Below are 24,391 nucleotides of genomic sequence, written 5' to 3'. Positions count from 1 at the left end.
TCTCAACACAGCAGCCACAATGCTTCCTCTAAAACGTAAGTCAGATCATGTTACTTGTTCAACCCAAACTTTCATCTCCTTCTGAGCAAGAGCCAAAGTCCTTATAGCAGCTTACGAGGCCCTATATTATTCCCCCTGCCTCCCTGAACTCATTTCCTTCTAACTCCCCACTGCTCACTCCACTCCAGCCACATGGGACTCTACCATCCCTCAAGCTGCTGAGCACACTCCCACCGCAGGGCCTCTGCACTTCTCTTCCCACCTGGAACTCTCTTCCCAAGGTAGCCTCATGGTTTGCTTCCTCACTTCCTTCCAATACCATGTCATAGGTGAGGCCTTCCCTAACCACACAGTGTACAATAAGCCCCCTAGCCCAGCACTCTTTATCCTTCTTACCCTGAGTTTTTTCCGTAGCACTTATCATCCTCAGGCACACTACGTGCTTCATTGTTGATTCATTCATTTTCTATTTCCTGCCATTCGAATGTAAGCTCCATGAGGGCAAAGGCTTTTCCTATTTGTTCATTTCTCTGTCCCCTTTGCCTAGAACAGCGCCTGGCACATCGTAGGGGCTTCATAGTGCTTGTTGGATGAGGATAGAATCACTCCTGCTGAATGGCAACCTGCTGTCTATAGGACCTTGGACGCGAGGTCTTGTCGGAGGGTGGAAGGCAGTGGGCTAGCACTGCCCAACACATGGTATATATCAAAGAGTGGGGGCCGGCCCGGTGGCTCAGGCGGTTAGAGCTCCGTGCTCCTGACTCCGAAGGCTGCCGGTTCCATTCCCACATGGGCCAGTGGGCTCTCAACCACAAGGTTGCCGGTTCAATTCCTCAAGTCCCACAAGGGATGGTGGGCAGTGCCCCCTGCAACTAAGATTGAACACGGCACCTTGAGCTGAGCTGCCGCTGAGCTCCCGGATGGCTCAGTTGGTTGGAGCGCGTCCTCTCAACCACAAGGTTGCCAGTTTGACTCCTGCAACTAGCAATGGCAACTGGACCTGGAGCTGAGCTGCGCCCTCCACAGCTAAGACTGAAAGGACAACAACTTGACTTGGAAAAAAGTCCCGGAAGTACACACTGTTCCCCAATAAAGTCCTGTTCCCCTTCCCCAATAAAATCTTTTAAAAAAGAAAAAAAGAAAGAGTGGCCTTGTGTCTGGGAAGTGGGGTGGTGGGGACAGAGGGTGGTGGGGTACACAATGCAAAGCCTATCTTGATGAGTGGCCTTTGAGCCCACTGGGCAAGGGAAATGGTCAGCTGGGGTCCACGTCCATGGCCTCGCTGATGCCTGAGATGGCCTTGCTGGGTACTCTGAGGATTGGGATCAAGGAAATCCCAGTGATTCTGTGCCCCCCTACCCTTTGAGGATAAGTTGGAAGCAGGTGTTGGTCCCAAGTCTGCAATCACAATTATTCTTAAGTTTCTTCTCTCACAGATGTCAGCCTTCCACCCTCCAGCCATGTCTTGTAGTAACTGAGTCATGGATCAGTGATGGCAGAGGGTGTGTGGGTGGGGGGTAGCTGAGTCCGTTGATTGAAGGCTGAGACATCCTACCCACTAATCAACAAGTTAATGACCTCTTCAATGAGGAGATGGTGATTAAAGAACCAATCAGCTTGCCCTGTAATTGGGGAGTGGAATTTGGAGGGTAAGGAGGGTTAGGGTTGATGAGGATGTGGGAGGCTGGCTCCTGGTCCACCCCGAGGAACCTCCTTGGGTGCCATTTATTTTCATGCTTAAGGTGAATGGGGAGTGAATTCTTTAGAGACTGTACCCTAATTCTGGGCCTTCCCCCATGCCCCCTAGCTTCTCCACAGTTTCTGCTCTCCTCCTTGGACCCCCACACACTAAGGTGTAAGCGGTGCCTCAGATTCCCTGTGGGCATCTCACAACTCCTATTCTCTCTCTCAGCCTGGAGTCTGCCCACTAGAAACCTGTCACTGCCCAGCTAATGCTGCAGTGTCGGAAGAGCAATGGGCCCTGCTCTCTTGGATAGCCTTGCCCCTTTAGCCTGCAAGGTCCTGATCCAGGCCCGAACCCCTGGGATTGCAGCTGTCCTAACCAGGCCCCTGGCTGCCCTTTCCTTCCCCAGGGTGAGCACCTGTCAGAGTATTTCCATGGCCTCTAAAAGAGGGGAGTTCTTTTATGTCTGCTGTCTCCTCTCCAAACTGGACCTCAGCTTGTCCCTTTGGCTTTGTCTGTCCCTGTGTTCTGATAACTCCTCAGACTGGGGCTCTGCAAGGATAGTGGAGGGCTTCTTCCCTCAGGTTAGGGCTCCCCAGTGATACAGCTGCACCCCTCACCTCAGCCTGGAGACCCCCAAGGATGTTGCCATGACTCCTCCGAGACTGGAGTTTCTGGAGAACAGGGCCATGACTTGCCCTTCAGATGACAGCTCCCTAAGAAGAATGATTTTTCTCCTCCCTCAATAATAGGGTCAATGTCCCCTTGTCCTGATGTCCTCTTCCACCTCCATGCTCAGCACACTGTTGGCCTTTCTCGTGGCTCATGGGACCCAACTGGCTGATAAGGAGCCATTTCCGGAGAATGCAGGTGATTGAATCCATAAAAAGGTGATTGAGGGAAACCTTGACTCTCCACCTCGGTAGAGTTCTAAAAATAACATCCACGGCCATCTGTCCTAGAGGGTGGAGGGGCTGGCCCAGAACCAGGGGACTGGACAAGATGGCCCTTCCTGCCCTCACAGCTGATGGGATGCCTGGAAGCCCTGGAGGCTCCGACGAGGCTGTGAAAAGGGAGCTGGAAAGGGCTGCAGGGGGAGACTCCCCAACAGCCCCTCTCTTCCTGTTGGGGCAGGTGGGTCTCATGAGGTTGGCAGTCTGGAGGCCCCTTTCCACCCTGTCCTCTCACAGCGGGTGGCAGGCCTCAGATTTAGCCTCCCCTCTCCTGCTCCCATGCCTGACTCCTGAACCCCATGGTTATCCCAGATAGTGAGGCTTTCTGTGCCTCATGACTGAGAGGGCCTCTTCCTGGGGTTTGCCTCAGCCCTTTTCTTTTGTTGGAATCCTGGGTGTCCTTGGCTGTACCCTCACCTCTCAGAGCTTCTGTTCCTCACCTGTAAACTGGGGATAAAGTCAGCTCACAGTGTTGTTGGGCCTGAAGTCATGTACTGCCCAGTGCATAGTAGCTGCTTAATAAACAGTAGTCCTTTCCTCTTTCCTTCAGAGGCCCCGGGTGAGGCTCTCTTCCTAGAGCCCAGTGGAGACTACAGAGGGCTCTAGGGGGACAGCGGCATGTGCTTGGGTAGTCCTGGCATCACCTGAGTGGGATGAGTGCACACTGCTCGGAAGGTGTCTCTATGCCGGGCCTGGCTGGAGCCGGGTCTGGTTGTGCCAGGCTGGATGCACAGGTGGCCAACTCAGCTGCTTCTGGTGAGGGGACTGGCTTCTGCCTCCTCCTGCCCTTCTCGCCAACTCTCTAAAGTAGAGGGGACATAATGGGATGTCCGGAGAGGCCTCTCCTCCAGGACATTATAAACAGCAGGTCAAGAGCCAAGGTCATAGCTCCCACCCCCGCAGATCCTGTCACTCCCCAGCCCTGCTCCAAGGTATTGATGAGCAGGGTTGAAAAGGCTGCCTTTTTTAGGGAGTGGTCACAGGTCCCACAGGCTGGAGAGAATGTGTCTGGCCTCCTGCCTCCCACCCCCACTCGGACAGGCTAGGGAAGATGGATTCTCATCCTTGGTCCAAGGGGCTACCCCAGGAGTCTAGATCCAAATGCTTCACTTCTTTAGGAGGCTAGAGCTGCTGTTGCAGAGCTGTGGGGTGAAGGCTGGGTTCAGGCTAGGCACCTAGTCCAGAGGGACCCTGAGTATGAGCATGGCGGCTGCCCCCTCAGCTCCTGCAAGGCGGAGGAGATATCATGCACTGTCTGGACTTAGGCTTACCCATGGCGCAGGCAAGGAGAAAGGGAGGAGATAGGGCCCTCCCCCCTCAGGCTCCCCTCCCCCTGGAGCTCCCCCTCCCTTCCCAGGACTGGATATAAGCCCCGCAGGGAAAGCACTGAGCAGAGGAGGCGGCCTTTGCTGACCTGCAGCAACCCAGCCCTTGGGACTCCTCTCCCCTTCCACCTCCTGCTCATCTCTGCTTTGGGATCTGTCGCTGTGAGTGGCCCGGGGCCCAGGAATGGTCTGATGCCCGGTAACCCAGGCTATTTGGGGGGGAAGCTGAGGCTGGTATGGTGGAAACTGGCTGAGTGGCAGGCAGCTGGGTTAGAAGGGGGCTAGCAGAAGTAGGAGGGGAGAGGCCCAGGAGGCCCTGCAGCCAGCATGGCCTCTTCCTCCATCTACCGTTCTGGGCAGTGCCGACGAGGCAGGCAGGGCTCATGCCCCTCTGACAGATGAGGAAACTGAGGCCAAAAACTGGTGCAGTGCCAGAGAACACACTATCAGCGAGCAGGTAGCTGAGCCTTGGTCCAGCACTAGTCCCAGACAGGCCCGCTGGAGCGTGGGCCTGACGGCAGATTCAGTTTCCAGCCATGGGGGGGGGGTCGAGGCTCAGAATGACCCACACTCCAGTACCCCCTCTGCAGATGGGGATGGTGCGCAGGCCGTGGCCCGCCATGGCCACAGTGCTGCTGGCCCTGCTCGCCTGCCTGGGGGCGCTGGTCGACGCCTACCCCACCAAACCCGAGGCTCCGGGCGCAGACGCCTCGCCGGAGGAGCTGAGCCGCTACTACGCGTCGCTGCGCCACTACCTCAACTTGGTCACTCGGCAGCGGTGAGCGCGTGCTCTGGGCGGACAGAGCCTTGCCTCTGGAGCTCCCACCTCCGCCCCACTCCACCCGGGGCATGGCTAGACCTTACCACGCCCCACTCTGATCACACCTCCCGCCCCCCACCCCCGCCAGGTATGGGAAACGCGATAGCCCGGAAGCGCTTCTCTCAAAACTGCTCTTCCCCGATGGCCAGGACAGCTCAGTCAAGTCGCGGTAACAGCGCCCTCCTCGCTCCTCGCCCTGTCCCCTAGAGCGCGGCGTGGTCCTGCTGTCCTATCGAGTCCATACCCTGCACCGCCATCTAGAACTTCCCCCAATCTCGCCTTTCCAGATCCTAGGCTCCTTGCGATTCTTCTCCCTCCCCTCCTACAGGCCAGAAGGCACCTACATGTGGTGACCACCCGCAAGGCCTCCTGGGAGAGATGCTACATACACCGACCTCATTTGCATGTTTGCTCCTGACTCCGGACCCTGGATTCCTCCCCCTGCCCTGTGCCGCTGGGGAGGCTCCAGGGTAGGGTCCTGTTCCATTTCTCCGTGCCCCCACTGGGCTGGAGGGCTGTGTGTGGTCCTTCCCTGATGCCCAAATAAAGAGCAAATTTCACTGCATTGGAATGTATACGTTTGTATTTCCTTTCCCTTCTTCGTGGAGGTGGTATCTAGGTGGGAGTGGAAGGCGGAGGTGTGAGCTGAGACAAGACTTGATGCCTCAGATAAAAGGCCCTCCAGGACAGGGCTGGGCGGAGTGGTGGGGGGCTCCTACTCTGAGCCAAGAGAAGATTTTGCTGCACAGCCCTGGGAGTGGATAGCACCCAGACAGGGACCTCTGTGGAACTTTCTAGTCAGATGGGAGTGGGACAAGATGAAAGTTCTTGAAAAAGGGTAGGGAAGAGCAGGAACACGAGTCAGTGGAGGATGGGGAGGGTGGAAAAGAGCATGTTAGGCAGCCTAGGAGAGTGGAGGGGTACAGAGCATTTTCTCCCCCCACCAAAGATGAAGGCGGTTGGGTGAACAGGCTGGAAACCAAGCCCTGGGGAGGTACCCTGAGGAGATGTATTACTAACCTCCAGGGCTGTAGTGTCTGGGGGTGCAGATGAGATTTAAGATGGGACTGTGGAGAGTTATTGAAAGGGTGAGATGGGTGTGTGTGGGGGGGTGGAGGTCATCGCTAACATCCCCCATTTCCTAGGCAGGAGGAACAGTGGGAATGTGGAGGCTGCCCTTTCCCTCAGCAACCGCCGTCTCCCATCTTGCTGAATTCATGCTCAGTGGATAAGACACTAACTGCTGACAAGGCTATGGGGACACCCTCCTGTGCACCCCTCCTCCCCTTGAACTAGACACTGAAGGCTGAAGGCACTGTGGATATTTAAGCCGGACTCTAACTTGAATCCCTCACCACTCTACCTGTGACAGTGAGGAATCCCAGAGCTTGCCTGCAGCTGATCTTCCCTGACTCCCTTCCTTCCCAGCCCCTTTCCTCCAGGAAGCCTGCCTTGATTTTCCCTGATCTGCATTCTTCCTGCACTCTGTGGCTGCCTGGCTCTCAGGGACACTGCTGTGTTCTGCCCATGTCTCTGTGTCCTGTCTCCCTTCTAGGTCTGATGGCCCCCTGAAGAAAGCGCTATGCCTCCCCCATCAGACAGCCTCCTCTGTGTGTGGGCTCACTCCTGGGCCTCTAGTTCAGCAGGATCTGGCTGAACCTGAGGTGGGAACTGGGAGATGGGAGGGAGAATCAGGTTGAGGCCAAAGCCCCAGACTCAGAGAGGGTAAAAAGGGTTGAAAAGCTGGTGGTGTCACTTTGGAGGGTAAGACCCATGCAGGACTATTTGCAGTTAGGTGGCTCTGGGAGAAGACCCTAAAGCTGGCTCATCCATAGTTGTAGGAGTGGTTCCTGTGTGGATACAACCTGCCTTAGGTGGCCTAAGAGTTCAGACTCCTAGTCTCCCTTGCACGACCCTCCAGCCTCACTCAAGGCAGGACTGGAAGCAGAAAGTGGAGGCAGGGCTGGGGCCTGCTGCCGGTCACAAGCTCTGTGGACTCTGATGCTCTAAGTCTTTGCCCAGGCCACGGCCCCTGACTGCAGAGACATTTTCCTTTCTTCAGTCTGGAAAACATCTCAGGGTAGTGTTCACCTCCTTCCAAAAACCTGTCCTTATTTCTCAGGGTAGAGTAAGTTTCTCTGTTTCCCTCTCCCTACTGTATTGCCATTATCTGAGACGCACTTCCTATCTCATTTCCCGCCTCCCCCACCCCCCCCACCCCTGTTTTCTCTCCTCCAATCCCACACCTCCTGCACCAGGAGAGGTAGAACACGAAATGGTTGCCATGAGCTTTGATTCATTTTTGTGGTCGGGCGAATGGGAGGTTGTATATCTGTGTTGATGTCTGTAGTCCCCTGTCTGTTGGTCTGTTTGGGAGGGCTGTGGTCAGTTTCAGACTAATGGAAGAGATGCCCATTCTGAATGACCACAGACAATTTCCACCCAGCTGGACATGTCTGGTTGACCATCAGGACATGGGTTAAGCTCTCATTTACATGGAGGAGTGTTGAACAGGTGGTTGATCCACTGTTGATCAGACACAACCAACGTTGGAGTGGAGGGAGCCTTAGACATAACACTAATGATGTTAGAAACAGCTGCCATTTTAAAAAATCACCACTGCACTATTTGTTTTACACACGTTATATTGCTAGGATATTGATGTGTTTTCTTAAATAGAGACAGAATTAACAGTGGCTTAAATAAGATAGAAATTTATTTATCTCTTACATAAGATACAAGTGGCATCTGGGAAGTTGGCAACTCCATTCCATGACATCCAAGAGCCTAGGGTCCTATTTTGTGGCTTCCCCATGCCCTCATCTACATGATTGGAGATGGCCCACCATCACTACTTCTGATGTTCCAGCCAGTGGGAACAGAGGGATGGGGAAAGGGTAGGTGTGTGGGTTACCATGTTGCATAACAAGTTACCCTAAAACTTAGGAGCTTAAAAAAAAACATAACACATGGTTCGATCAAAACATAAGGTGAATGTTTAAATTAAAAAAAAATTATTACAGTAAAAGACACATTGCCATTAATCTCCCTCAAAATATTCCCCCTCACTTCGAACACATCTATCCAGTCTTCTTTCATGAGTGTCTTTAGTTGTGCTGTCGTGGCTGCCTTGATGTCCTGAATCATTTTGACTTTGGGGAAGAGCCAGAAGTTGTATGGTGCCAGATCCAGTGAATAAGGTGGAGGAGGACACACCGTAATGTTTTTATTTGACAGAAATTGCCGTATACCAGAAGCCATGTGTGACACGGAGCATTGTCATGATGGAGGATGATTTACGGCACACTAAAACACACCTTCTCTAGAAGAGGGTAAATAGGGTCTAATATATGGTAATGGAAAGAGAACTGACTTTGGCTGGTGAACACACAGTGTGAGATATAATGTATTACAGAATTGTACATCTGAAATCTGTGTAACTTTACTAATAATTGTCACCCCAATAAACTTTAAATAACAACAACAAAAAAAAACACCTTCTCTCAACCGTAGCTCACACCCCACTGACTGTACTGAACAAGTTGAAACTTGTCACACACTGTTACTAAGGTGCGACACACCACTTCCTGTGTTGAAGATCCCTGCCTTCCTGTTGGTTGGCACTCAGCAGCAGCATTCATTGTATTGTTTGATCACAATGGAAAGACTCCATGTCACACAATGCTTCTGGTACGGCAATTTCTGTCAAATAAAATCATTATGGTATGTCCTCATCCACCTTATTCACCAGATCTGGCACCATTCATTTTGTGGTCGGGGGAGTGGGAGGATGTATATCTGTGTTGGTGTCTGTAGTCTCCTGTCTGTTGGTCTGTTTGGGAGGGCTGTGGTCAGTTTCAGGCTAATGGCTCTTCCCCAAAGTCAAAATGATACAGAACATTGAGGCAGCCATGACGCGCAACTAAAGACACTCACGAAAGAGGACTTCCAGAACTGCTTCAGAAAGTGGCAAGAACCATGGCATAAATGTGTTCAAAGTGAAGGGGAGTATATTAAGAGGGATTAATGGCAATGTGTCTTTTACTGTAAAACATTTTTTATTTAAATATTCACCATTTTGTTTGATCACACCTCGTATTTCACTCATGATTTTGTGGGTCAGGATTGGGAAGGCAGTTGACTAGGCAGTTGTCACTTGGAGTCTCTCACATACTGACAGCCAGAGGTTGGCTGGGGCTGTAGTCGACTGAGGGCTCCACTGGGCTGACAGCTCAGAAGACTCACTCATGTGCCAGCTGTTGTCTGGGAGCTCAGCTGGGGCTGTTGATGCAGCTCTTACATGTGGCCTCTCCAGCATGATGTTCGTGGGGTAGTTGGACCTACCTGGTAGCCTTGGAGGCACTCATGTGAAAGGGGGTATGAAGGACGCCATGCTGGTTAAATTCCTTGCCGTCTTATATGTGGGGATCCCCATTCCCCTTGCTACTGTATACTCGCCTTCACGCTGTGACCCCAGGGGTTTCTGGGGGTTCCTTTCCTAGTCTCATCACAGCCCTCACTCTATCCCCAACACTGCCCAATGCTCATCTTCCCTGTTCCAGAGGGCATGGGGTTGGGCAAGGGGAGAGGGACCACTATCATTTTCACTTAGTTGGCCTGCAGTGAAGTACTCGGTGCCTTCTCTAGGCAGGGCTCCATGGCAAGCCCTGGGAACCTATGAAGAGGAATGAGAACCACTGTTTAGAAAGCACATCCACTACCTCTTCCATCTCAATTGTCACAGCATCCCTGAGGGGACCCAGAAGAGGAATAGGTTGTTTGCAAAGGAGAAAAATGAAAACTATATGTTCAGTTGACATTGTGAAGTACCTGTCATTTCTTAGGCAGTGACAAAGCTGTTTACAAAACTATAAATGGCCCCAGCACTTGAGTCAATCCCCAGATCTACCATCTGTCTGCGGGGGCTGGGTCCTGACGAGCATAGTGGCCAGAACAGATCCCAACGGGCTATCTAGTCCTGTGGGAGCCCAGACCCTTCCAGCTAGGGTTAGAGCCTGACGCCCCCTGGTGGCACGTTACTGCCTCTGCCGGCCTCACTGCAGGCCTGCCTGAGACCAGTTACGAATTCATCTCGTTTTGTCTGTCTTGACCCAGGACAGGAGAAGGGCGGGGCTGGTGGAGACAGAATGACCTGCATATTTGCCTTGTGAAGTATAAGTTGTTGGGGGAAGCACTATTGTTCTTTTTGTTACCAGAAATCAGACTTGAGAGAAACAAGCAGACGTCGATGTTTACTGAATCTTCCTTCATCTTCACTATGTTGAGGAAAATAGAAGCTCGGATCATCCCCCCACCCCAACTCCTCTCCTAACTCGCACTTTTGTTGTTCTGATCTGGGACAGCAGAACCTCAAGGGTGAGAGGTCTTTTGCTTCCTTCTCAGGCTTTCGTATGTGATTCAGACACAGCCAGTTACTGCTCCTCAGCCTGAAGCGGGGAAGGGACGCAGAGCAGGGGGACTCAGAGACTCCTGAGTGGGAGAACTTTTTGCATTGGTGGGGTTGGAAATCTAGGCCAAAACTTGAGTCCTAGATAGCTGTGTGACCTTGGGCAAGTGTCTTCACCTCTGTGAGAGTCACGTTTATCAGCCAAAAAGTGGAAAATTATAGCAAAACGTTGATAACCCCACTTAGAAAAAAGGAGTACAGATTTTGGAATTAGACTTCATTTCAAAACCTGGATCTCCCACTGACTAGTCCGACTTAATGGTTTCTGAGCCTTTGTTTCTGTAAAATGGGTTGTTGTAGAGACTCAGTGAGGTGACTGAGCTGGAAGCACTCTGGAAAATTCAAGTCTTTACAAATGATGTTGGTTTTTATCACTTCCCTGGAACGGGGGCTGTGAAATGGCTACCAGAAGCTGGCACCCCCATTTCCCCTGAACCCAGGCACATCAGTTCTAGTTCTGCATCCTACACACCAGCCAGGGAGTGGGTGTCTCATTACTTTCCCCACTACTTCCCGCATGGCCTAGTTACCTGAGGCATCTCCTCTCTTCCCACCTTGTTCTAATCACAAACTGGAGAGGAGGTCCCAAGTCTCCATTCTGCATCCCTGGTCTCAGAGCCCCAGCCCCAATCTTCTGCCCTGAGGGAATCCGTTTGATGCTTTGGGTTAATCCTTGGGAGGCAGGAGGGGCTGTTCTGAGGCCTGTGACCAGAACCTTTTGTTCATCCTGAGGTCCCAGAACCCTGTCCTTGAATCAAGCCTGCTCTGGGGCCCAAAGGCAGATGGGGCACACAGGTGACTTATTGTGGTCCTCTTTTACCCGTCATGCTGCTTGTCTGTCACCTACAACACTGCCCTGTCCGCCTCCTGTCCCTCACCCGGCTGGTGTTGCGAGTACCAGGAGGACGGTGGGAGGAGGGGGTGAGGGCTGGAAAGTGAGAGAGGCTGACAGGAGGCGGGGACTCGGGGTGGGGGTGGGGAATGAGGACTATAAAGGGGCATAACGGAGGGCAGGGGGACCCATCCAGCCTGAGGCAGGCACCTGCTTGGTCCAGGGTCCACTTGCTCGGACTCAGGGTAAGTGGGCTCAGCCTGCCCCCGGGGCTCTGGGGGGATCTGGGGGATCCTTGGGGCTTAGGGCCTGGGATAGGAGGGATTGATGCTTTGCAGGGCTTGGGGCCTCAGGAGGCCTGAGGTTCTGCATGGGTCTGGCTCTGCATCTGACAAATCTGTCATCCAAGAAGAGCAGTCTGCTGACTAGAAGACGACAAATGTGTTCGGGGAGTGGGGAGTGGATGTCAACACAGACGTATGAGTGACTGCGACCTTTTGAGTGATTGGGATATGTGTGTGTGACCCTGGTGGTGGGAGGGTGGGGGCAGACCCACAGGCCATGGATTTTTGTCCTTTGGTTCCCTGCTCCTTGCTTCTCAGATGGCCACCGCATGCCACTGCCTCTCCCTGCTGCTCCTGTCCATGTGCGTGGCTCTGTTGGTGCAGCCACCACTGGGTGCTCAGGGGGCCCCACTGGAGCCAGTGTACCCGGGGGACAATGCGACACTGGAGCAGATGGCTCAGTATGCCGCTGAGCTCCGCCGGTACATCAACATGCTGACCAGACCCAGGTGTGTAGAGAGAGAAGGCGAGAGGTCCCAGCCCCCGGGTCACGACCTCAGGCCCTGCCCCTTCCTTGCTCTTGGGAAAGCAGAGACTCTCTACTCACCAGGCTCTGGGTGGGAGGGTGCCCAAGGGCAGGCGGGAGATAGGTGAGCTGACACCTGGGCACAGCGCTTGCCCCAGCTGCCTCTCCCCCCCCACAGGTATGGGAAAAGAGACAACGAAAATACGCCCGACTTCTTGGAGTGGGGCTCACCCCATGCAGCTGCTCCCAGGTAGGTTTGATTCCCTCCCCTGTCTGACCAGCTCCCTGAGCCTGAAATGTGGGAGGGGGAACAGGGGTCCAGTGCTGGCCTAAGGGCTCCCTCAGGCACAAAGACTGCCCACTCACACTGCCATCCATGTTCTGCCCTCTCCTCATAGGGAGCTCAGCCCGATGGACTTGTAATGCCATCTCCTGCCTCCTCTGACTCCTACGGCAGTGCCCACCCAGCTCTCCCCTCCACACCCTTGGCTCTGGCCAAAGCTTGCTACCTGCTCCCACCCAGGCTAAATAAAGCAAATCAAAGACATAGCTTCTCTCTGTGTGTCTCTGTGGACCCCTGGTGGGGGCAGGAGCAGCCAAATGTCAGGAGGGGGGGAGGGGAAGGAGGAGAAAGGAAAGGAGGGTGTCATGAGTGATACAGAAGGCCTATAGGGTCGTCAGAGCCATTTAGCTCCTCCTTACCACTTCACAGAAGGGCAAGTTGTGGCTCAGAGGGAGGCAGGGACTCCCCCAAGGTCATTCAGCAAGTCAATGAAGCAGCAATCTTGAGCTTGAATCTTCCCATTTCAGCATCTCTAGATACTCCAGACCAACAGCCTGATGACAGTTCTGTCCCCAAATGTACCCCCACCAATGCTTTCCTATAGCCTAGTGTCCTTGGCATGGGGGTAGTGGTGGCAGCGCAGCCCAGAGGAATGACTGGTGCTAAGACAGTCACCAGCTCCATTGGTGGCATCGGAGCTGCCCTCCTCTGGGCAGCTCAGTGCTGTGTAGCTGGGCTGTAGTCAGTTGGAGCACAGCTCATCAGGAGCATGGCCAAAGGAGGGCAACTGTGACAGACAGGCGTCTGGAGATGGTGTCATGTGTGGATTGTTGGGAAAAGGAGCAAGGGACCCTTAACCTTCTCAACAACCCTGTGAGGGCCGAGGCTCAGAGAGTTACAGCAGCGTGTCCAAGTCCTGCGGCAGACGGCAATCTAACAGAGGGATCCAGCATCTGCGTTAGAGTTAGATAAACCTAGGTTCAAATCCGGGATCTGCTACTTTCCGTCTGTGTGCTCTTGGACCGGGATATCACCTCTCTGAGCCTCAGATTCCTCATCTATAACATGGGAAGAATGAGTGGGTGGTAGTGAGCATGACATGAAATAATGCCTGGGAAACAGTTAGCATGGCCCTTGATCCAGGTAAACGCTCAGTAAATGGGAGCTCTCAAGGGGCAGACTTATGATGCAGCCACTGGCCAACCAGCTGTTTCCATGAACATGCTGGAAAGATGAGCAGAGACATAAAGTGCTCTTTAAACATGGAAGCTCCATCTGAAGGAAAAGGGTCATGGTTAACTTCATGTGGCTCCAGGAAGGGGATCCAGAAGACAGGCTTTCTGGGACTAGTATAAAGGAGCATCTTTGAAGAGCTGGAAATTTGGAGAGAGCTTGTCCTGAGAGGTAGTGAGCTCCTGGGCAAAGGAACTATTCAAGCAGCTGCAGGAGGGGAGGCCACAGGAGGAATGCGGCCTTTTGGGGAGGAGGCTGGATTAGCCAACTTCTGGCCACCTCTGGGAGTCCAATCTGTGGATTCCACACTCCAGCTCTGGGAGGGTGAGGGCCCAGATCCTGCCAGAGGGAGGCCTGCACTGAGAAGTCCCATGGCCTTTGGCAGCCCTTGCCCTTCTCAGGCACCTGAATAGGTGGGGATGGGGTGATATGTACGTATGATTGGGAGAGAGGAGCTTGTCTCTTCCCTGTTCCTGGGGTTGGGAGCACCTGTGGATAAGGGACAGTCATGGGGTGGGTAAGGGGGAAATGAGAGAATTAGAACCTTTCTGGTTCCTGGAATGGCTTCTGCCTCCCCCACATGCTCCGCCTACAGAGATGGGGCTTGTGGGTTTGGTGGATGAGGGGGTCCACTTTCCTGGACTCAGCACCTCACACTGACCCCATGGCAACGACACCACGTTGTGTTTCCCCTCCAGTCCTGGCTGCATCTGGTGTGTACAAATGACCTGAAAGTGGAACCTGGCCCTAAAAAGCAAAGCGCTGGAGAGGATGCAGCTACCAGGGAAATGCATGGCTCAGGCTGATTCTTAAGTCCAGGGAGGTGTCTGAGAGAGGGGTTGGTTTTAGCAGGAGATCAGAGTTTGGATCTGGATGATGGAGACGGAAGTCCTAGAATTTTCTTTGGCAGCTAAGGGGATGGGTTCTGAGTAGGGAGAGGTGTAGACACTTCCCAAGGGCAGGAATTAGGACCCTGCTCAGGACACACCTGTGTGTGAGTTGCATCAAGAGAGGTGCCTCTGCAGCCCAGGCCTCTGCCCCTTCCCAGGCTTCTGCTGGCCACCAGCCCAGAGGAGAGTGTCACCCTTGAAACCAGCTTGTCAGTCATAGGCCCTGGCTGGGCTCTGGTCCCTTCCCATGCTCTGCTCACTGCCAGAGGGGCTGAAAGGGTCCAGGAGGCAAAGGCAGGACCTTACACTCTGCACACTGACGGGCAGGCAAAAGCACGGCTGTCTGTCCTTCTGCCAACACTGACATCCCAGGCTGGCATCGAAGCTGCCCTGCTCTGTGTAGAAACTTGGGGAGAGGGGAGTCTGGTTGAAGCCCCTCTTTTGAGGTCGCTGGGACCTGCTCCTCTCACTCTGCTTTCCCTCCCGGTAGAGCCCCCATTCTGGTGGTGGTGTATGTGTGTAAGGTGGGGGAGGTGCATGGGTTGCAGGGAGGAGGCAGGGAAGCTGCTGCAGTTGCAGCTGAGGTCTTTTCCTCCCACAGCACGAGCTCCAGGGTCCCCTCTCCCCTTTGAAGAACAGGTCCCTTCCTGCCCAGGGCCCACATTAGTCAAGGAAGCAACAGAGATTTGATTTCTCTTTATTGTTCTCATTGAGGGTGTGGGGTGTGGAGGAGTTCAGGCCCCTCTTAACATATAAAGGGGGACTGAGCTGGGAGACTTGAGCTGGGAACCTGGAAGTCAAAGCCCAGCCTGGGGCCCTGGTAGCTCCCCACCCCCCAGGGCTTCCTCTCATTCCTGCCCAATCTGTCCCCAGTTCCGAGGCCCCTGACTGGTGACAGCTGAGCCCAGGATCTCCTACCTGGGGCCCTCAGAGGAGGTCGGTGGCCCGAGTTTCGAGTTTCCTGGTGTTCCCCGGTGGGGGGTTCATGGGGTCCTGTGGGGGGCGGTTCGTGGCGTTCACTGGTAGGGGTTTCGTGGCGTTCAACCGTGGAATTTTTGTGCTGTTGGTGGTTTTCTTGGGGTTTTTAACATCTTTTGATTTCTTGGTGTCCTTAGACTTCAAGCTGGGAAACACTTCTTTACAGAGGTCACGGGGCTGCTATGCGCGTGTGGGGAGGCAGGTGGCATCCGTTTCCTCCCCCCTCCCTCAGCCTCCACGCTTCCTTTCCCCTGCCCTCCGCCTACCGACCTGCTGTTGAAGAGGTTCTCTATGCACTTGCTGAACTGGCCGAAGGTGGTCAGCCAACCGGTCGCCCTGGGCCCGCGCGGTTGCTGCAGTTGCAGCTCGTCCGCCAGGGCACCCCGTCGCGGCAGCAGCAGAACCACCCCAGGCACATCAAGGTCAGTGCGCACGCGCAGCACAGAGCGGGTGCCTGAAGGGGACCGAGCAGACATTGCCGCAGGCGGTCACGTGAGGCCAGACATCTGGCACGTGGAGGGGTGGGTGAGCTGGGGCGCAGAGGCGCTCAGACACAGGAACGTGACAGCCTCTGGGACGTACATAGACGCACGAGAGGGCGTCCAGGTGCCCAGGCGGAATGGTGCACATCTGGAGTTGCACAGTGGTGCGCACAAAGCACAGGGCAAACGGGACCAATGGACGTGAACGGGGAGGCTCGCCCTAAGATAGACACACGAGGACGGCATAGAGACATTGGTCAGCTCCCTAACCTTACTGACCTCTTCCGTAACTCCTTGCTCACCCCACTCCAGCCTCTCCCGCCTCCTGGCTGTTTTTCAAAAATGCCAGAAGTGCTGTTCTCTGCCTGGAAGACTTCCTCCAGATATTCTCATGGCCAGCTTCCTCACCTCCTTCATGCATCAGCTCAAAATTCACCTTCTAAATGGCTCCTACTCTGCCACACCTGTTTAGAATTGCAACCCATTCCTTCATCTTGCTTTACTTTTTTCCCCATTGCACTTTCTAACTTACTAGGTTCTACGCTTCTTTAAATTGCCTTTGTCTCTCTTAAGCGCTGTCCACACTATGTCAGCACCATTATAGCTGGGCTCTTTGCCTGTTTTGTTCACTGTTGTATCACAAGTGCCCGACACTTAGTAGGTGCTCAATAATAGATGTTAAATGAATGACTATTAACACAGTTACATACAGGAACACCAGTCCAGAGATTCCCCCCATACACACCCCCAGCTGTGCACAGACGACTTTGTGCGGGCACACAGAGTGATTCATATACTATGATGTCCATAAACATCACACACACACACACACACACACACACACACACACACACGCCAGAGCTCCTGACACACTCAGCCCTCTTTTGACCAGGAAATCCTCTCATCCCCACCACCCAAAGTAGGGACAGGAAGCCCTGGCAGCTGTCCTGGCCATCAGACTGGCAGATGCTGGCCTGTCTCCTTCATGCCCTTAATACCCTGGGGAGGGGCCCTTGGTGCCAGCCTTCATCCCCAAGCTCCTGGAGAACACAGCTAAGAGGAGCCACCAGATGTTACCATGGTGCTGGGCAGGTGTAGAGAGCACGACCAGAGTCTCTGCTTAGGACATCCAGGGCCCTTCATATTCCTTTGGATCTGCGCCCCGTTTCCCTTTTCCTCTAAGGCACACCCCCAGATTGGCCTCCTTATTGTGCCCCTGTGTTATAACCTGGGAGTTGGGAGAGGTTGGGGGTGGAAGCACATGGGCTGTCCTGACCAGGGCACAGTCCCTGCCAGGGGCCCAAAGGCGTAGGTGGTAGAGGCCTGAGGCACTGAGTGGTCAGGTAACTTTTTGCTCTAAGTCTACAGATCCTAAGGAGGAACTGTCTCTGGGGTTGAGAGGGTGCTGTGCTTTTTCCAGGGGCTATTCTCAGAGTTGGAAGGGGGACTATGCTGAGAGACCAGGCCCTTCCCATCTGGCTGGATCCAGGGTGCCTCCTTTACCTGCTGAGCTGCGGTGGGGCCTCAGCACCCTCATTCCTGGCCTCTAAGCCTGCTAGCACGGGGAGGGGGCAAAGTTGAGGCTTCTACCTTCAGGTGCAGGCCCCACTGCTCATCCTGGAGATTTTCTTGGCCTGCCTAGCCACTTTGGAGCCCATGCTGGAGGGGGTCTTGTCTGGCTGAATGATAAACTCAGGCTTTGGGCTGCCTTAGGTCACAGAGCTTTGTTTGGCTGGATGCTGTCAGGGCCCCTCTACCTGTTCACATTGCCGCTTTTCTGGGACAAGGTTGTGAAATGGGAGCTGATGCTTTTTCATGCCCATCCCATCCCCAGAAAGGGCATAGTAGGAAGAGCAGGGGCATCTGGGTGGGAATCCAGACTTCATCACTTCCGGCTGTGTGACCTTGATTAAGGAACGTTATGTACTCTGAGCCTCCATGTCTGTGAAACGGAGCTGATTGCTCCCATAGCATAGGGTTGCTGTGAGGACTGAGTCGGATGATGTAGCTGAATCCCTTGACAGCTCCTGACATACTAGGTGATTAACATGCATGAGCCCCTCCACTCCTGGGCACTCTTTTTTCCTATCTCGACTTCTCCCTCAGGAACAGGGGTAAGAAACTCAATATCAAGGTCACTGAAGTTAATAGAATGTCTCAGTAGCCAAGTGAGACCTACAGTTCCTTGGAGCCAAGAATCTCCAGAAAAGGCAGTGAGATTCCTATGATAAAATTCCATAATACAAGGAAGGAGGAGAGATTTAGGGGCCAGTGTACCCCAAGCCCCAACAAACAGGCTATCCTTTATTCCACTTAGGCATGAGTCCAATGTTGACGCCCCCATCCCCAAAAGAGTTCAAATGATGTGTCCTCTTGCAGCTCTGGCTGTGAGAACCCAGGCTGCACTTATAAACTCCAGGGCTTTCTGTGGGCACCAATGGCTCTCAGTCCCTCACTCTTCTGGGCTCACTCACTCATTCCAGTACCTGTCAAGTTCTGAGGGATGGTGCTCAGCTACCCCCCTTCCTGGCCCAGAACAAAATGTTTGATGGGGTGAGCAGGTTGGGGGAGGAGACACAAAGGACCCAATATTATCAATAACAATAGCTCTATGAATATACAGTTATATACTCATAACTGATAATCATTGCACTTGCTCAGTGCCATGTACAGGGAGGAATTATCTGTTGTAGCATCTCTAGTTTTGATGACACTTGTAGGCATCATTAACTCCTTTTGCATTTGAGGAAATGGGCTCAGAGAAGTCCAGTGGGGTTGCGATTCAAGCTCAGGATGGACTCAGGTCTAGAGAAGCAGTGCCATCTTCTTGGAAAGCTACCCCCAGCCAGTTACATATGTCCCTTTGTCCCTCAGGCCTCAGGACATCTGCAGTTCTGAGTCCGTCTCCATCACCTCCCTGTCCCTTGGCCCATCAACTTCTCCTGTCTCAGGCGGGGTTGCTTCCTGTGCTCTGTGCCCCCTCCCTCTTCCCATTCTCCCTCCACCTGCTTGGCTCTGTTTCAAACAGGGGCCTTCTCAAATGAACTCTTCCCTGCTCCTCCAGGTCTGGTGGTGAAGACACAGACATCGTAGCAGACTGACTTGGGCTTCAAGCTTGACATGGCGGCTTGCTGGCTGTGTGTCCCTGGACAAGTTGCTTTGCTTCTCTGAGCATGGTGTCCCCAGCTATGGGGAGAACACTAGAATTAGGCCTTGGGGTTATTGGGAAGTAAAGCTGAGAGAGAAGGCTCCTCAAAATTTCAGTCCCAAATCTCCCTGGAATTCTGTGAGTTGCCCCAGGATCCTTCAGAGCAATTCCCTATTTTGCTTAAGTTGGCTTGAGTTGGATTTTTACTTGCTACCAAACCAGACCAAAGCAAAATGAAAGACCTTTGACTAAAATGCCTCCTATTACTTCCTGGATTAAGTCCAAACTTCTTAGCATGACATTTAAAATCTTTAACAATTTGATCTCAGCCTTAAAAAACACACCACAAAAACCTTTTAAATCAGCTTTACAGAAGTATAATTTACACACAATAAAATTCGCCCATTTTAAGTGTACAGTTGGATAAGTCTTAACAAATATGTACCCTCCAAACAGTCAAGTTACAGAACATTTCTATCATCCCCTTTCTAGTTTATCTGGCCTGAGGCAACCGCTGATCTGATCTCTATAGATTAGTTTTGCCCGTTTTAGAACTTCACATAAACGGCATCAAACAGTATGTTCTTTTTGTGCCTGGCTTCATTTAGCACGCTGTTTTTGACATTGCTCTGTATTCCTAGGCATATCGGCCATTAGCTCTCTCACTGCTGAATAGTACTGTTCCTTCATGAGGACGGACCACGATTTGTTTATGGTTCCCCTGGCCTGGATGTTTGCATTTCCACCCACTCTCTTTAGCCACATCTCCTGCTATTGTTCCCTCCCCGTACCTGTCCGACCCTCCACCTGTTAGACTCCAGTGGCCTCCTCAGTAGCTCTGCACTTCCACATCCCCGGCCTTTGCTAGTGCTGTTCCTTCTATCTCGAATGAGCTGCTTCTACTCCTCTGCCCAGCAAAATCCCACTCAGGACCCAGTTCTGGCAATTTGTCTTCTGTAAAGCCTCCCTGCTCCCCTCCCTGCCCTGCCCTGGGCTCCTGGGGCTCTTGTTCAGCTCAGGTAGCTGTGATGGCATTTATCGTGTCTTCTGCCAGGTGATGCCCATGTCTGGCTCCTATGCCAGACTGAACTCCTGGAGAGGGTACGGAATAGTGCCTTGCTCACTCCATGTCCCACAGACAGTGCTCAGTGCCTGGCATAGAATAGAAGCCTGGGGTTAGTTGAGTGAACATGTGTTAACTATCTTGCCTGAGAAACAGAATATATAAAATCAGGTTGTGGATTTCAGTTCATTGCACATTCTTAAGGAGGATAAGGGAGGGCAGGGCAGATCACCCCCCAGCTGGAGCCAAAGCCATTTGGGGAGGAATCAGGGAGCCTCAGAGAGAAAGAAGGGAATCAGTTCTTGAGCCTAGTTCTTTCTGCCTGAGCTGCATTGGAGCGAGCAGTACCCCTTGCCTCCAGCCTGCGTTTCCTCCCAAAGGGGGAAGGCCTGGGTCTCTTCTCACAGCCCTCAGATCTGAGAGCCTCAGACTCAAACCTTTTGCCCCAAGGAACCCTTTGATGATTTAGGCTAACCCTCGGGTGGCTGGAGAGGCTGTTCCAAGGTCTGGGACCCCGGGAGTCACTCTTTTTGACCCAGAATGGGTTGTTTTCGGTAACTGCAATGGGGGAAGCCAGAGCAGACTGCTGGGGTGGGGTGCTCAGGATCCCACAGTGGCAGAAACCAGCAATCCCCTACATCACACACACAAATACACACACACACACACACACACACACACACACACACACACACACACACACAGAGGCCCCTGCAGGCCATATGTGCAGGCACAGCATACCACCATCCCTGTATGTGCACCTGTACACACATCCACACTGACACACAAATGCATCATGAACACACTCATGCACACGTAAACACATGTGCACAGACACTTCCCTGCACACGCCTCAGGCACACTTAGAAACATGTGTGCTGTCTGCATGTGACCATGCACACCTCCCAGACCAGGTGTCTGCCTGCCTGGCTCAGGAAGGCCCAGAGCTCCTGGGGGGACACTGCCACCTGTGCACTTCCTTCTGCCAATCCCGGTGCTGCTCCTTTGGGTGGGTAAGGGATGAGCAGAAGGGGGGATGCCTGGGATGTTCCTGCCATAAGCACTGACCGTGTCCCACCCCCCACACCTTCAACACAGACCCTGAAGCCTGCTGCCCAGGATCCACACGCTCCCACTCTGCTTGGGGCGAAGGCAACCCCTCCCACACTCTGCACTGGTGGGGGTGGGAGGAGAGCCTCTCCCCTAAGGGGTCTAGACTAGAGAAGGGCCAGATGGTGGGGGTACAGAGGACCTGGACTTCTCCCCCTCCCAGGGCCCTGCCTGCTCTCCACACCAGCACCTCAGGGCAGAGAGCTGCAAGCAGAGAAGCCACAGGGCTTAGAGGCCCTGTGAGATGGGCGGGAGGTCCCCACTCTGCCCCCAGGCACCTCAGAGTGGACTGGTGCACAGGGTAGGCCCAGGGTGGCTAAACCCCAATGCAGAGGACAAGAAAAAGTCCTGGTGGGGTGGCTTGGAGCGGAGCAGTTGGAGCCAAGCAGGGCTGGGGGCAAAGGGCTGTTGCTGTGTGGTAGAGGCAGGAGAGGGGCAGAGAATGGCTCTGGGGTGGGGGCCTCTCTGCATTCGTGGGAAGGGGACATGTCCAGAGCATGCCCTGTGTGACCTGCTGTGGTTCACAAATCACTTTCATATGGGTTATGCCCTCCAGTCTATACAGAGCCTTTGAAGTGGATATTATCCAGCCAGTCCAACGACTTGCCGGAAGTCACCCAACAAGTTGTCTCAGTACTCTCCATATCCCCTGGTTCTGTCCCTTCTGTCTGTCCCAACCCACTCTGCAAGTGTTCCCTAGGCCCAGGGCGAAGGGGAGGGAAGCAGCACAGGGGGTGTGTGTGTGTGTGTGTGTGTGTGTGTGTGTGTGTGTGTGTATGTGTGTGTGTGTACATGCAGCCCGCCTCCAGGTCACCAATTCAAGTGGATCCTCTCTCTTTTCTTTCTGTCTCCAAATAGCAACTCAAATGCCTCAAACAGTCCTCAGGGTCTCACTACTCTCTCACCTTTGACCCCCTATCCCTGCCCTGTCCAGGGTCTACAGGTGCAATCAAGGCATAGTTGGCTTGTGGGGTTCTCCAGCAACAGACATTAGGTTATTGGGGTGGCTGGTAGGACTCCTCATTCCCAGGGTCTGCATTGCCTTTTGCAAGCTCATCCCCACTCTGGTAATGGGCTATTCCTGGCCCCCTTACACGGTGCCCACAGCAAAACCCTTGGCACCTCGGTGGGGGCACTGGAGGGAGAGGATAAGAGAAGTGGGTAGCATAGATAGGGCTGGGACACTAATGGGTGTGTGGGCAGCGGAAAGAGGACATGTTATCTGTACCAGATACCTGGGGCTCCAGAAGCCCTGGGGTGGACCCCACCTTCCCCAAGAGGACCTAAGGTCAGTTATGGGCACATCGAACAGCCAGAAACAGAGACTAATCACTCACTGCCCAGCTGGCACCTAGCTAGAGCCTGCCTAGACCTGCTCCCAGGAGGGAACCACATTTATGAAGCAGGTTCTGTGTGCCTGGCACTGTGGCAGCCATCTACATCTGTCCTCCCCAAAGGGGACACTGTTATCCCCATTGTACAGATGAGGCAATTAAGGCTCAGAGAGGTTATGTAACGGGCCTAGGACACACACCCCATGAGGCCAAGCTAGGATTTCAACACAGAATATCTAGTCTCAGAACTTCCTACCCCAGAGGGTTGTAGTGGAGTAAAGCAAGGAGGCAGGGTGAAGAGCCAGTGTTGGGTCAGGGGTGGGGTGGGAGGAGGAGGGCCAGGAGGCTCCTTTTGGGTCTCTATCCTCAAGACCAGCAACCTGATGTGGGGCAAAGCATATGATGTGTGGCTGGCTGGTGGTGGTCGTGGTGGGGCAGGGCGTTTCAGGCTGTCTTGAGGTCTGTGAGGAGAACAAAGGACCAGGACACTTGGTCCTCCAGGGAGGGTTTGGTTTGGTTCTGGAGGGCAGGCAGAGATACCTGTAAAAAGGCCCTGTTGAGGCTGGGCTTAAGCGGAGTAGGCACAGCTTTGCCTTTAGAAATGTGATTTATAAAGTGGGGATGCACCTAGGAGCATACAGATGCTCCTTTGGGGTGTGGTAAGAAAAATATTGGAACTTCTATTTATAGTCTTAAAATAATCATTTTTAAATTTCTTTTCTGTCTGTGAACGTTTTTTAATATATATATTAGTTCAATAGCAAAGATATAGTAATATATAAATATAAATATACATGCATTGAAGAGTCCAAACTTTGCTTTTTGTTTTTGTTTGTTTGTTTGTTTTTACTGAGAGGTATAGCCAATAGAAAAGGTTTTGAGAACAAGACTGGCGAGTTGCAGGGGTGGGGGTGAGGAATGGGAGGAGGTGATAGAAAGATAGACTCCTGATAGCTGTTGGTGGCTCCTGCTGACCATTACCAGAAGTACGTTACTCAATACAGGGCCAGATCTGGAAATTTGGAACACAGCTCTGAGTTTTATGTCTCTGTGCCATGACTCCCAAAGCCCTGGAATAACCATCTACCAGAGGAAAGCCTTGATTTCAGGGGAAACAGAGGCACTGCTTGCATCCTTGTAACCTCTGAGGCAAGGCAGGGAGGAAGACAGAGCTAATTAAAGACCCCAGAGGGTGGAAGATTCATCTCCTCACTTCTCCATCCCCACCCCCCCGGGTAGGAGGGGCAGCCCCTAACTACCATGGGATGCACTGTGGACCCTTCCCAGCTACTCTGTTTCCTACCAGTAGTACCCTCATTCCTTTAGGGCCCAGCTTAGAACATTTGCTGCACCTGTTTTATGACGTTCAATTATACCACCAGAAAGTGCTTTTGGTGTCTGACACCACCCTCCTGACCTCCACCCCAGACTGTGAGCTGCAAGAGATCAGGGATCCCTGAAGCTGGCACCAAAGCTGCTATCTGACTTGCTATCACTGAAGCTGGCACCTTGTCTGAAACAGAATAGGAGCATCTTACTCTGCATCCAGAAATGTTTCTCCCTACTCTGTTACCTCATGGGGCTGTTGGAGAATCAAACAACTTCCCAATTGTAAGGTCCTCAGCAGATGGGAGGGGCTGGCAGTCTACTAGGCCCTTAATAGAGAGATACAGTTGACTGACTAATGGAGGGAGGTGACTTGTAAGAATAATGAATTGGGCTCCACTGCCCTAGTAGGCCAGAATCTGGGATCCTACCTTGTCTTGGGGATCCTGAATGGAATCGAAGCTGTGGGATGCTGTGGGGTAGTAGTTGCCTGATTGAGAAGTAATTAATATTTGGAAATGATTCAAGATCCTTCCACTTTCCAACCAAATGCAAATATTCGAGGGATTCCCTGCCCAGAGATGGTCAGGTGAGAGTGGAGGATAGTTTTCATAATGAGACGAGGACTTCCTCCTGAGTTCAATTCGGAGGAT

General features: G+C 53.1%; 2 protein-coding genes across 3 annotated transcripts; both read left to right on the top strand.

Annotated features, from left to right (window-relative positions):
- Positions 1-4,522: 4,522 nt before the first annotated feature.
- PYY (peptide YY) lies at positions 4,523-5,347 on the top strand. 2 transcript variants are annotated; one of them, XM_019752222.3, is made up of 3 exons: positions 4,523-4,740; positions 4,871-4,951; positions 5,111-5,347. In XM_019752222.3, the coding sequence occupies exons 1-3, from the start codon at positions 4,523-4,525 to the stop codon at positions 5,133-5,135; spliced, it is 324 nt and encodes a 107-aa protein (XP_019607781.2). In that variant the 3' UTR covers positions 5,136-5,347. The 2 variants fall into 2 exon arrangements, with proteins under 2 accessions (XP_019607781.2, XP_074176371.1); XM_074320270.2 differs by lacking the exon at positions 5,111-5,347 and having other exon boundaries at positions 4,871-4,955.
- Positions 5,348-11,247: 5,900 nt separating this feature from the next.
- PPY (pancreatic polypeptide) lies at positions 11,248-12,438 on the top strand. The gene is made up of 4 exons (XM_019752221.3): positions 11,248-11,326; positions 11,684-11,874; positions 12,070-12,141; positions 12,290-12,438. The coding sequence occupies exons 2-4, from the start codon at positions 11,684-11,686 to the stop codon at positions 12,312-12,314; spliced, it is 288 nt and encodes a 95-aa protein (XP_019607780.2). The 5' UTR covers positions 11,248-11,326; the 3' UTR covers positions 12,315-12,438.
- Positions 12,439-24,391: the final 11,953 nt, after the last annotated feature.

The sequence above is a fragment of the Rhinolophus sinicus genome, chromosome 12 (genome assembly GCF_057876585.1).
Source record: "Rhinolophus sinicus isolate RSI-liver-muscle chromosome 12, RSI-T2T, whole genome shotgun sequence".
NCBI lineage: Eukaryota > Metazoa > Chordata > Mammalia > Chiroptera > Rhinolophidae > Rhinolophus > Rhinolophus sinicus.
Note: the sequence above shows the minus strand (reverse complement) of the source record. Positions and strands in the feature narration are given on the sequence as shown.

Bases quoted from the DNA above. Each gene is read 5' to 3' on its own strand.
- PYY (XM_019752222.3), top strand. From the start codon at position 4,523: ATGACCCACACTCCAGTACCCCCTCTGCAGATGGGGATGGTGCGCAGG. The intron at 4,741-4,870 runs GTGAGCGCGTGC...CACCCCCGCCAG, and splicing joins AACTTGGTCACTCGGCAGCG to GTATGGGAAACGCGATAGCC. The intron at 4,952-5,110 runs GTAACAGCGCCC...CCCCTCCTACAG, and splicing joins GACAGCTCAGTCAAGTCGCG to GCCAGAAGGCACCTACATGT.
- PPY (XM_019752221.3), top strand. From the start codon at position 11,684: ATGGCCACCGCATGCCACTGCCTCTCCCTGCTGCTCCTGTCCATGTGC. The intron at 11,875-12,069 runs GTGTGTAGAGAG...CCCCCCCCACAG, and splicing joins AACATGCTGACCAGACCCAG to GTATGGGAAAAGAGACAACG. The intron at 12,142-12,289 runs GTAGGTTTGATT...CTCTCCTCATAG, and splicing joins CCCCATGCAGCTGCTCCCAG to GGAGCTCAGCCCGATGGACT.